General features: G+C 31.2%; 3 protein-coding genes across 3 annotated transcripts; all 3 read right to left on the bottom strand.

The window, feature by feature from the left end:
• Nucleotides 1-3,128: 3,128 nt before the first annotated feature.
• On the bottom strand, nucleotides 3,129-3,672 carry LOC145603927 (inactive protein RESTRICTED TEV MOVEMENT 1-like). The gene is made up of 2 exons (XM_081659895.1): nucleotides 3,628-3,672; nucleotides 3,129-3,473 (listed from the first exon to the last, which is right to left on the bottom strand). Exons 1-2 carry the CDS (start codon nucleotides 3,670-3,672, stop codon nucleotides 3,129-3,131), a joined length of 390 nt encoding a protein of 129 aa, XP_081516021.1.
• A 2,676-nt stretch (nucleotides 3,673-6,348) lies between these two features.
• Nucleotides 6,349-8,155, bottom strand: LOC145606129 (inactive protein RESTRICTED TEV MOVEMENT 1-like). The gene is made up of 3 exons (XM_081662181.1): nucleotides 7,980-8,155; nucleotides 7,583-7,788; nucleotides 6,349-7,061 (listed from the first exon to the last, which is right to left on the bottom strand). Exons 1-3 carry the CDS (start codon nucleotides 8,005-8,007, stop codon nucleotides 6,717-6,719), a joined length of 579 nt encoding a protein of 192 aa, XP_081518307.1. The 5' UTR covers nucleotides 8,008-8,155; the 3' UTR covers nucleotides 6,349-6,716.
• A 909-nt stretch (nucleotides 8,156-9,064) lies between these two features.
• Nucleotides 9,065-10,619, bottom strand: LOC145603926 (uncharacterized). Its single transcript, XM_081659894.1, has 3 exons — nucleotides 10,008-10,619; nucleotides 9,792-9,869; nucleotides 9,065-9,439 (listed from the first exon to the last, which is right to left on the bottom strand). Exons 1-3 carry the CDS (start codon nucleotides 10,617-10,619, stop codon nucleotides 9,065-9,067), a joined length of 1,065 nt encoding a protein of 354 aa, XP_081516020.1.
• Between the last annotated feature and the right edge of the window lie 2,946 nt (nucleotides 10,620-13,565).

Raw genomic sequence — 13,565 nt, 5'->3', positions numbered from 1 at the left:
TCGATTGAATCAAATCAAATAGACATATTTAGCTCAAATTAGTAGTACATTTTCAATTAATTAAATTAAAATAAAAAACAAATTTAAATTTGCTTACTATGTTTTGTCCATTCTTGTTCACGATTGTCGTATGTTTATATTATTTATGAATATCAACCATTTTTTTTATGTAGAGAAATTGATTGTCAACTTCGATTGAGCAATTTTATACTTGTTTGAGTGGTTAAAATAAAAATCGAAAGAATTTTTGAGGGTTTTGTTGAGAAAAATGAAGGATTTGATGATGCTAAAATGGTGAGTTGGGAAATTAGAGAGAGAAAAGGTAGGGAGAGAGAAAGTAGAGAGAAAAATGAAATTGAAATTTTAATTATTTAAGGTTTATTTTCAGTGATGTACTCTCACAATTTTTACTTTATTTTATTTTATAGATATGTTATTTCACTTTTTATGTTGGAGTACCATGAACTTGGTACTCCAGTAGCACCTAATACTAATTGCACGAAGACATCGAAGACTTCAAACAATAAATTAGATCGATAATTTAAGAGAAATTCTGGTACAAGAAGAAACTTCTAGACTGTTGAGAAATATGTTAATTAACTAGTCACAAACATTAATGTAAAATAATAACAATTCTTGCTAGGCAATACATAACATAGTCACAAACCCAAAACATAACACATAATACATATTGCAAAAACATTCCAATAGGTCATATACTACTTGTACTTCACATATGAATTAATTAGTCTTTAAGATAGATTAATAACCATCGTCATATTCAAGCTCATAATCATATATACGTTCTCTGTCCAAAACTGCGATGATGATCATCTCCTCGAACAGTCATCATGGGATCGATAGCGGCAACGAGAGGATGAAAATAGACTCCAAGTTATGTAAGAAAATTGGAATCATGGCTGCCATAGAAACCACCAAACTGATTCTCAGGCCAAATTGGAATTTGAAAGGCGTCTTCTCCCAGTTGTACTCAAAACATACTAATTTTTCGTGGCTAAGCTTGTTTGTTATAATTTCTATTGCATCAATACAGGTGGAACTGAACCTTCCTTCAATGCCAGTTATATATTCTGACGGATAATCAAGCTTAATCTACGAATTAAGTTACATGCATATTAGGAAAATTTGTAAACTACCTCAAAAAGATAGATATGCTTTGTGAATTACTACCCTAAAATGGTACGAGTAGTTATTAATTACTACCCTAATTCACCTAATTAAATAACACCGATTATTACCTAATTATTTTTAAAAGAAGTAGTATTATTTAGTCTTGGAATCTAGGGGGGAAAACTAGGTAAAAAGAGGTGCTAAAAATAGTTTAGGTGGAAAAAAAATCATAAGAAGTCAGCATGGCCTGTTTAGTAATAAATATTCTACAGCGTCATTTCTTTAAAAAAAAAAAAAAAAAAAAAAAAAAAAAAAAAAAAAAGCACCACAATATGCTGATATGGTGAAATTTGATTGGCCCGTATTCAGTAATTTGATTTTCATTTTGAATTATTTTTAATGTCTATTATGTTTTTTTTAATGCATGTATTTTTTTTATTAGAAATACATAACTATAAATTATGAAAACCAATTTTATAATATTAATTAATTTTTGAAATTTTACTTATACTTAAATCACGAAATTAAATTTGTTCATCAATAAAATATTCTTCATTCATGGTATAGATTAGACACTCATTCCCAAAATCATTGTTAATTGTTATTGTATTCTAAACTTCTACCTAAAATCCCAATAAAAATTCATAAATGAATTGTGATTTTGGTCTTTATTTTGTATGCTATGTTAGAATCAATTTTTCATTAAATTGTGCTACACGAAAATGATGGCCCTCTTGAAAATGAATTATACGAAATGACCTTATTTAAAAATTTTATCTCGTAGATAACCTTATTTCATTAATTTGTTAATTAAAATATTAAAAAAAAACGTCAATATTATTAAATATACATAACTATTAATTTTAAAATGATCATGTGGAGTTGTGGACTATGTTTGATCATAACTATCGAATATAAATCTTTATATATCTTGTAAAAATAGCGTTCGTAAAAAATTTCAAGTCAAAACAAGTCAACTTAAAAAGAATAAGCGAATTAGGTATGTATAATCTCTATAACAATAATGGCATGGAAATGGATAACAGATCGAACCTTTTGGAAGCTATATCCACTCAAGCAGGAATTGCCAAAACTAGGAGACATAACAAGTTGCTCATTATCAACATACTGAAATTGTATGGAACTTATGCCATCTCCATAAGAAATAAAGATCTAAGCTATTTCTGTTTTTCCTTTTAAATCCCATTGCTCCTTTTCAGCTTCACTTCCTGCCAGCCCTAGTTTGTAGCATAAGGTTTCTACAATGTACAAACGCACATAGTCAATCACTTCCTATACATACTCCCTGTAATGTGTCGTGGTGATTTAACTGTCACATTACTAGTTCAAATTACACTTAAACGGCACTTAAAATCTAAATGTAGAGCGAGATCTCATAGAAGAGGTTTTCTACGTAAATATCGTGTGTCTCTTACTTGATTGTTTATGCTCGTTCTTTGCCTTGTGTTGCTGCATTTTAAAGTGTTAATTAATATTGCTGGTTGTGTTTTGACCGATCTAGTAGAACATACTACCTCTGTTTTTTTTGTTGATACTATTTGACTTTTACACTATTCACACACTACACTTTGATTCGCTTTTGTGATTTATAGATATGATGAAATATAATCATGTGGGATCTTGTTTGAATCGTCTATATGTATATGTTATTAATATCCATTTTTTATAATTTTACAATGTCGATAATTGAAGTTATTAAGCATTAAAAACATGTGTTGGCAAGCGTGATAATAGAAAGTTGTCAACTAAAAAAAACAGAGGAAGTGTATATTATTGCTTGGGTTAGTGTGACCTTGAACAAACTAGTAGCTTGTATGTGCTTGTGGTTTGTTTGTTTGGTTGAATAGCTCGGAATGACAAGACAGCAATGATTATTCTACAAGGGGTGTGTTTACCTCAACAGATACATATTGCAAAAACGTTCTAATAAATTATAATATACTTGTACTTGGCATATGATTAGTCTTCAAGATAGATTAATAACCATCATCGTATTCAAGCTCATCATCATATGTTTTCTCTCCAAAACTACGATGATGATCATCTCCTTGAACAGTCATCGTGGGATCCATAGTAATGAGAGGCTTAAAATAGACTCCAATCGATGTAAGAAACTTAAAATCATGGCTGCCATGAAAACCACCAAACTGATTATGAGGCCCAAATTGGAGGTTAAACCACTTCATCTCGCTGTTGTAATCAAGACATCCAAGTCTCCCGCAGCTGCGCTTATTTGTTATAAATTCTAGTTCTACAATACAGGAGGAGCTGAACTTTCCTCGAATACCAGTTATATACTCTAATGGATGATCAAGCATAATCTGCAAATAAAGTAACAAGTACACTAGTATATGTTACTATGAGGAAAGTACGTAGTAATATTAGTCTCTCGCGCATGGGAGTAAGGTCAGTGGAGCACTAGAGCCACAAAGATGCCCCACTTTCTCATGGTGAGAAACAAATTTCGTTTCTCACCATGAGAAACAGGGAATTTCCCCTATAGCCACTCCCCGTTTCCATGGCTTAGACCCGTGATCGAGGCTCAGATTCCTTCTGTGATAGGAAGGACTGTGGAGCCCCGCTATAATAAAATGAGAGAGTCCCATTTTATCTTCTTGATAAATGAAAGTTGTTTATCTAGTGATATTTTTATAAATAAATCAACTAATTATATTAGTCAGCATGACATTTTCATAAATAAATTAGTATGATGAATATTTAACAAAAGTCGTTGACTTATTAACAAAAACGTTAGTAGATATTTATTATGAAGATAAACTTGTATTTTCTAGTATTATAAAATATATATGGATGAAACACATAAACACATTGTTTGCAACAAATTATATTTCTCTTTTTTTATTCTTTAACTTCTTTCTATTTCTCATCATCGGTTACAAATTTATTTTTCTTTTCATTTGCCATTTAAAACGAATTTTTACTTAAATATTGGTGACTGTCACATCGTTGCATATAGAATGAAACAGGGTAGTAAATTGTAAATAATAATAATAATAATAATAATAATAATAAATTAATATAAAAATATGAAGGGGATCAAAGTGTCAAATGTTAAATCGATAATGTAAAATTGATGAAGTATCTAGCAATTAGAATTGAAATTTAATTTCTATAACGATGGCGTTGAAAAAGGATAAGAGATCGAACCACTTCAAAGCTATATCCACTAAAGCTGGAACTGCCGAACATAGGAGACATAACAAAGCGCCCATTATCAACATACTGAAATTGTATGGAATTTATGCCATCTCCATGAGAAATAAAGATTTGAACAATTTCCGTTTTTTCTTTTAAATCCCATTGCTCCCTTTCAGCTTCACTTCCTGCTGGCCCTAGTTTGTAGCATAAGGTTTCTACAATGTACAAACACACGTAGTTAAGTCTAGCTATACACATACTCCCTTTGTCGCGTTATAAGCCTTATAACAATCACATTACTAGTTCAAATTATACTATTAACGTTAAAAGCACTTACGGAAAAGGAGAATACAAGTTAGTGAATGACTCTAATAACAAACTAACCTTGTGCTGGAAAACTTGGATCTGCCATTTAGATGTAGATTGAGGCTTGAGCTCGAATAAGATTACTTGTAATACTTTAAGAGTTAAGAAATGATCGGATGGGTTGAACAAGTGAAAGTAGACGTGAGAAGATTAAAGACAAAAGGGTTGACTTTTGAAACATCCGAAAAATAACTTAATATTGCAACTTGTTTTTTCCGAGTCTTTTTTTTTTTTTTTTTTTTTTTTTTTTTTTTTTTTTTTTTTTCGTGAAATGGGTTAGAATCTCGCAACTTTCATACTATGAAATAATGGATTTTGATAGATACTACCTCCGTTTCTTATTTCTTGCAACAAATGAATATTTTATATCTCACAAATAATACCCCTTTGTTGCGAGAAATAAGAAACGGAGGTAGTATTATATTTAGGATAATATTTGTCGCAGATTAGGATATATTAAATGTATATTTTGTATGTTTATTGTTTTCCCGAAATCTAACAATACTAGAAGTAAGCCCGTGCGATGCACGGTTTTTAAATATTTCATTTTTGTATATTTTTTTTCGTAATTTCTTTTTTTTTTTTTTGTTTTTTTTTTTTTATTCAATTATTTTAACATTAATTTAAGATAAAATATTTTGTTAAGTTTTAAATTATTCTTATTCAAATTTTACGTATATAGATTTTGAATTTATAAATTGAAACAAATATTATCTCATTCATGGATAGTTAGATAAAATCATTAAATCAAAATATATTTTTTGATTTCTAATTATTGGTTAAAATAATATAAATTCTAATGTAAAAGATAATATAATAAATAATTTTTGTTTTTTTCATTATTTAAATCTTAAATTACTATTTTTTGTTTTCAATTCTCAATTTCATTTGTTAATTTTTTTCTTAAATGACGACTGAAAATTTAAATTCTAAATTAATATATAAATCTAATTTTTCATTGGTCGAAATATTACTTTTGCTTATGTGGCGTGCGATGCATGGATTTTTATATATGTTTTGTATATAAATATTTTTTTGGTGATATCTTAATTGTTTTCTTGCATTATAAGTTTTAAAAATTTTGTATGAAAATATCATATCACCATATATTTACATAAAACCATTACCATCAAATGATAATATATATTTTTTAAATATCAAAATATAAATTTTAGTTTTTTAAATATTATAAATCCTAATATCTAAAGATAATTTTTAGTTTTGTAACAAATATAAATGATAAAATTTAGTGTTCTTAAATAATTAAAATCCTAATAAATTACTATTCGTCATTTTTACCTATGTGGCCAAAATTTAAAATTTCATTCGTCACTTTTGTTTAGGTGGCTAGTGATTTTTTTAATTCTAAAATAAAATAGAAATCTAATTTTTAATTGGTCAAAAATATACCTTTTCTTATGTGGCGCTCCCAATGCTCTCCAAAAATGCCTGATAGTTATTAAAGGGTGGTTATTGTTTTTTTATTTATTTTTTTATTTTAAGTGATATGGGTAGTTATGAGTTAAAATAGTGGTTATTGATTTTTTTTAAGTGATATGGATAGTTATGAGTTAAAATGGTGGTTATTGGTTATTTAAAAAAAAAAAAAAATTAGAAGGGCTAGAATTGCAAGGATGGAAATTTAGAGTGCTGTGGTTAAAAGTTGGAAAAAAAAACTCTTAAATTATATTATGGATTAGATTTGTGTAAGTGAATGTTCATATACTTGTATTATTTTTTATTGACAACATTCATATAATATGTGTGTGCATTATGTTTAAAGTCTACGCATTTTGTTCACTTCCGTTCAAAAGCGTGTGCATTTGTATATGTATGTATTATATTTAATGTTAATAAATGTATAATGTCAAAATGTGTTCCAAATTTTCAATTTATTAAATTAAAAAACAAAGTTTGACAATTAACTCGTCATAAACAATAATAAAAAAAAAAAAAAAAAGAAAAAGAAAAAAAAAATTCTTGCTAGGCAACATCGTACTGGATACTCAAACTTCTGAATATATGATTAGTGTTCAAGATTAATAACCATCATCATATTCAAGTTCATTATCATATGTTTTCTCCCCAAAATTGCGTTGATGATCATCTCTGCCTCCAACAGTCGTTGGATCGATAGCAATGAGAGGATAAAAATAGACTCCAATTGATGTAAGAAAGTTGGAATCATGGCTGCCGTGGAAACCACCAAACTGATTCTCAGGCCCAAATCGGAACTTGAAAGGCTTCGTCCTATAGTTGTTCTGAAAACATCCTAATTTTCCAAGGCTGCGCTTATTTGTTATAAATTCTATTGCATCAATACAGGTGGAATCAAACCTCCCTTCAATGCCAGTTATATACTCTGATGGATGATCAATCTTAATCTGCGAATTAAGTTACAGGCATATTATTAGGAAAATTTGTTTAAAAGGACCACTTTAATTCAGTGATTTTTTTTGTTTAAAAGAACTTAATAAGTAAAAGGTGTTAGAGGACCAACTCAACCAAAAGCTTAAGCTGATGGTTGAGGCCCAGGAATATGTTTTATACTCTATCAAAATGTGGCTTAAATGGACCATGTAGCACACTTAGGACTGTGGTGGGGGATAAGCCCAATTTTCAGGCAAGTCAACGTCGAACTCCAACGTTGACCGTCACGTGTGTGCACGTTAAGTTGGCCCCTCAAAAAAAACACACACACACACAATTTTCCTCCATTTTGCTCTTTAAACCCCAATTTTCCCCTTTCCCCTTCTTTCTCTCTCCTCAAAACAAGTCATCTTAAAAAGAATAAGATCGAGAAAAGGATAGCTCAAGTGGTTAGAGCTTCCCTCCCTCTATCATTGTGGCTCTCTAAATACAAAAAAAAAAAAAAAAAAAAAAAAAAAAAAGAATAACATCGAACCTTTTGGAAGCAACATCCACTAAAGCATGGATTGCCGAAAATAGGAGACATAACAAGGCGCCCATTATCAACATACTGAAATTGTATGGAACTTATGCCATCTCCATAAGAAATAAAGATCTGAGATATTTCTGTTTTTCCTTTTAAATCCCATTGCTCCTTTTCAGCTTCAGTTCCTGCCGGCCCTAGTTTGTAGCATAAGGTTTCTACAAAGTACAAACACACGTGGTTAGTCACTTCCTATACATATACTCCCTGTAATGTGTCGTGATAATTTAATTGTCACATTACTAGTTCAAATTACACTATTAGCGGCACTTGAAATCTAAATGGAAAGCGATATCGATCATAGAATTAAAGTTAGTGAAATAAATACTAGTAACAAATTTAAACAAACCTTGTGATGGACTACTTGGATTTGCCATTTAGTTGTTGTTTGAGCTCCAATAAGAGTACTCAGTAATGCTTTCAAAGTTGAGAAATGATCTGATGCGCTGAAGTTGAACAAGTTAAAGTAAACGGGAGAACAAAACGACAAAAGGGGTTGACTGTGACGAAACTTCCCAAGAATAACCTCACATTGCAACTTGAGCCATTTTTTTTTACTGAAATGGTTTAGAATCTTGCAAATTCCATGTGAAAAGGATTTTCGGTCAACTTTGAAGGCGCAAAAACGGGCCAAATTAAGTTGTAATGTTAGATCTTGTCTAAGGTGTTTAATCTTATATGGTACTAGATTTATACACACACAATCTAAAAAGGGATGACAACTTTGTGACTTATCAATTATCACCTTGCTTAGCTAATGTCCTCAGGTACTGAACAAGTTGGTTTAATCAATATCCCGACATAATTAGACCTTTATGTATCTGGGACATTTTGTCCCATAATTAATGCATTAGCTTAGCTTTTTCTCTTATAAAAAAAACAAAATTTATACGCGATAGATATAGTTCTACAAATTCATGTACACTAACTATTTTAATGAGATACAAGAAATTTGATAAGACAATACTATCTCACCCCTTGACTAATGTAATACAGAGTAGTGATTATTGATTGACAAAAGGTTATGATTATAGTTAAGCATTCTTAATTTTGTTACCTTAGACAGCAGGTGGGTGATTAGTAGACCTTGTAAACCACCTTGGGTACAATTTTATCGACGACTGCTCTCCCTGCCTAATCCGCTTCATAATGAAGCGTATTGTATGTCCAAGTAGTAGAAGCGCCATCAAGCAATCCCATACAATTAGAGATAAATAAAAAGTCTTCCAATGTCTTAGTGTTACATCAAATTTTTTCGTTGCATAAAAGTCTAAATCAAAGATGAGTAGTATTGCCATTAGATAGGTAAATGTTGTGGCTGAAACCGCGATCCACATGGTAAACATTAAAATCCCAATGAAGAGTTTCTTGTAGGGGAGGCCGCTTATGAGGAGGATGATCACACTTAGAGATGAAACAAGGCCGATTGTGTTACTAATGAGTAATACATTGTATCCTACCGGGAGCCTTGGTAGCTAATACTGATGTACCTGCAATGTGTAGATTTGTATCGTCCTGCCAAAGACCTCCTGGAGGATTGATTCCTACTTGGAAAGCCATTGTTCCTATCAGAGATGCTACTACTAGTAAAGCACTACGTTGGTTCTCTAACCAATTATGGTTATTTTTGTTACAAGGTTTTGACAAGTCCTTAGCTTGTAATGCTTTGGCAACTTTGAGGGAGCGCGAAATCTCCTCACCATCTCTTGAATCCTTCATATTTTGAGTTTGTATATCCATTGCAGTTAGCTTATTTGTGTTGAGGGCATTTATTTCTATACTTGTGTTTCTTAGTATACAATCTACCATCTGCATTACAGTAAAGAGCCCAATTAAAATAAGCAAAATGTTGTTGGTGTTGCATATGAAAATAGTGTCCTAGCCAACAAAATCCTTCACATACTATGTGGCTTACCATGTCACATCGTGCACATGTCACAAACTAGACATTAATGTGCATGAGGATGGCCCTTTTACTCTTTTAGTGTTGTGGGTCCAGCCCAAGTTGTAGTAAAATGTTTCATTACTTTAATCTTAATAAATGACCCAAATTGTATTACCAGTACATTTTATTTGTTATGATTCTAACTTTAATATTCAAACCTCATTTATAAAACCTACATATTTAAACGAAACAAAACTTTCTTATTATCCCACCAACGTGTAACAAAAACCCTTCCCAAAGATTGGAAAAACACCCATTAGCTCCCACACCCTTTACATTACACCCAACATCTTTCTATGTCCAAAAAGTTAAAGAAATTCTAACATGAGCTATTACCTTTATTCTTCTTAGTCTTCACATAATCACATTCACATAATTTTTTAAGGAAAAATAAATAAATAGAGGGATAAGTAATTAGTACTTTGATCATACCTCAGGCTGTTTAGCAGCCACAGCAAGGTGCAAAACTGTATTACCATCACTATCCTTGGAATTAACTAACTGAGCATCCATAACATCTAGCAAGCACTTAAGGGCCTCAAGCTGACTAAACTTCACGCACAAGTGCAATATAGTTTCACCACCATTCGCCCGCTCCCTAGCTGCCTGCAGCCTAGCCCGAAGAAGCTCACCAAGTAGATGAATCTGACCATTAATGGCTGCAACATGAACCGGGTTCATCCCATCTAGATCGCGAGCAAAGCACATGTTAGGCTTCTCCGTGAGCAAAGCTTGCGCAATCTCTAGGTACCCTTTCGACGAGGCTATGTGTAAGGGTGACCATCTTTTTGAGAAATCAAGCTCCTCAGCTAGTTCAGGCTTTTGATGTAAAATTTCTTTGGTAAACTCTAGGTGCCCCAAACTAGTTGCTACATGTAACGGTGATTGTGAGAAACGGCCCGGCTTTTCGATGTTGCAACGATTGAGGATGAATGGATCTTCTCGGAGCAAGTTGTGCAAGGAAGGTAAGTCGCCTTCAAGTGCTGCTTCATATAGCTTTTTTGTGGCTAGTGATTTTCTTGATCTCTCTGCTTCTCCTTCCATTTTTACTCTGTATTTTTTTTTTCTGCTTGTTTGTTGCTCACAGTTTATATGATTCTATAGTGCTCAATTTAAATCTCAGTTAAGCAATCCGTCTTCTACCTTCAGTGTGATATAGTCAAAATTGATGCACTTATCAATATAAATACTAATTTGACTATTAATATTAATATACTGTATTTAAAGACTAATCCTAAAACATTTTATACCACTACATTTTATATGACTAGTTGACTACAAATTTTTATATTTTCTTAAATCGATAAAATTACTATTATGAAAATAAATGCATAAAAATAAAAAGTCAAACTGTTTCGAATATAAGCTAAAGTATAGATAAGTTATAATCGACTAGTATGGTGATTAACGAAGGGATACATAAGTACATTGGAACTTCAGCTACATCTTTCAAGCCGCAAATTGGACTTTGAATATTTCATTGATATACAAATCCTAGGACTATGTAAATACGGAGTATTAGACTTTAGACTCACTCAACCCTTTTTTTTTTACTCACTCAACCTTAACAAGAAGTGATTTGACCAATTCAACTCCTTCACAACGGAAAATATCCCATTTGGTTAATTAAAGGTACACAAGTCAAAAATGACTTATGTTATACACGGTCTTCTATTCATGATTTTCCTTCTTAGTTCTCTCTCTATATAAATATGTACGCTTGCAAATTTTATTGATAAATCTTACGAAATATTATAAATCATATCAATCTTTAGAGTCATACAAACAAAATTAAGCTACCAAAGAAACACTCGTTTATTTCTTGTACAAAAAGTTCTTAGTTACACAACTAAAGATATGGAACCTGCTCTAAAGGCCTTCATCATAATATCAAGTGTCATGTTAGCATTAGCATGCATCATCGCCATCATACGGGTGTTGTGTTACCGATATTATGGGGTGCCCGATGCCACTATTGTTGTTGAGTCTCGTCCCTCAGGGTGGCATGGACACAACAACCACCATCATCATCACTTCGGCCACCATCACGCTATGGCCGCACACGATATGCACATGAATGCTGCGCATAGTGCCGCTCATATGTCTGCAACCAGCAGTGCTGTCTAAAGAGATCATGTTGAATTCATCTACGGGAAATTCCCTGTTTCTCATGGTGGGTTTGTTTCTCATGATGGCATTTTCGTGAATAAATCAACAACTTTTTCAATATTGTGGGCTCCACAGTTGAATAAAGTTGAAAAAGTTGTTGATTTATTCACAAAAATGCCCCCATGAGAAACGAATTCGTTTCTCACGGTGAGAAACTGGGGCTTCCTCTCCATCTACTCTGTGTAGTCTTATTCTTAAATTAATTATTGTTTTAATTGAATATAATGTAATTATTTAATATGATTTTTATTTAATTGAACTTATGTAAATGAAATTATTAGTACACCTTTTTCATGTTTGTAATTTTGTTTGAGCATGCAATCGTAAATACGTACCATTTATATAATTTTTATTATTGTTTTCATTGAATATAATGTAATTATTTAATATAATTTTTATTTAATTGAACTTATGTAAATGAGATTAGTACACCTTTTTCATGTTTGTAATTTTGTTTGAGCATGCAATCTTAAATACGTACCATTTATATCTTTCTTTCTTGCATTACTTTTACTGATTAAAAGTTATGTAGCAGAACTAAAATTACTATTATTGAAATGAACCTATTGGGCTATTGACTATTAAATTGCCACCGAAACCAAAAAAAAAAATGTCTAGAATAATCTCACTTTTAGGGCATTCGTTAAAAGTAATTCCACCTTTGGTTTAATTATAAATAATCCAACCTTTATACCCAATCCGCTCAAAAGTCGAATTATTTAAAAATATCCCAAAGGTGGGATGATTTTGGACGGGAGCCCCAAAGGTGGGATTATTCCGGATAATTTTTCCAAAAAAACTTATGGTTACTAAATTGAAATTATTTTTATCAAATATAATCATTTTAATTGAAGAAGATAAGGCTTAATTAAGCCGCTAACTATTGAAGAAAAGGGGAAGTTAACAAATCGTTATGACTTATTCTCTTCTGCCTAAATAAAGTTTTTCTAATCTGAATTATTCTAGTATGTCATGAACTCATGATATATCGACGTGATTAAACTTTGACAATGAAACTTGTTTTTGAATTAATATTGTTCACGAAAAACTTAACATGATATATGTCAGATTATGTTGGATTCATCCCAAGATACCTACTTTTCAATTACTTGTATGATTTTTATTAATATATGCATTTCAAGAAATTTTTTTTCTTGGAATTACTTGTTCATACATTAATGCAACTACACAATACTATTCTCTCTATTTTCTTTATCATTGACATGGTATCGGAGCCTCTACAATTCAAATCCCTAAAATTCTTCTTCTAGGTTGTATATAAATACTTGTTCATAATCTAATACAACTACACAATACTATGCTCTCTATTTTCTCTATCATTGACAAAATAAGTTCAATTAATTTCAAACAAGTGAAAATCAGGTGAATAAAACACATCCGTATAGTATAATCCCTCTCTTTTTTAATTGCCCCATTGATTGGAACTTGACATACACGCATGCCAATGTAAAACTTTGACTGATAATATTGCCAAATATCATTAAATATAAATTTCAACAATTAAATATTAATAATCTATTCAGTAAGACGATTTCAGCAAAAAAAAACAAGTATCTACAAGACTATTTTTTTCTTAATTACGTGTAGTTTGCACACATTGGTCAAAAAAATGCAAAAACTAACAATGAACGCTTAAAAAATTAGAGAGAGTATTTGTTTTCGCAAATATGTTCATATTGTTGCAGATGTGCTTCGATAACTCGTATCCAAGATTTGTGAAAACTCTATATATCGTCCAGCCAATACCTACACAATTAATGCAAGTTAGTTAATGCCGGGGTTTGTTCGAGGATAAGCACT

The sequence above is a fragment of the Chenopodium album genome, chromosome 22 (assembly GCF_948465745.1).
Source record: "Chenopodium album chromosome 22, dcCheAlbu1.1, whole genome shotgun sequence".
NCBI lineage: Eukaryota > Viridiplantae > Streptophyta > Magnoliopsida > Caryophyllales > Amaranthaceae > Chenopodium > Chenopodium album.
The sequence above is the reverse complement of the archived record's forward strand: the minus strand, read 5'-3'. Positions and strand labels throughout refer to the sequence as shown.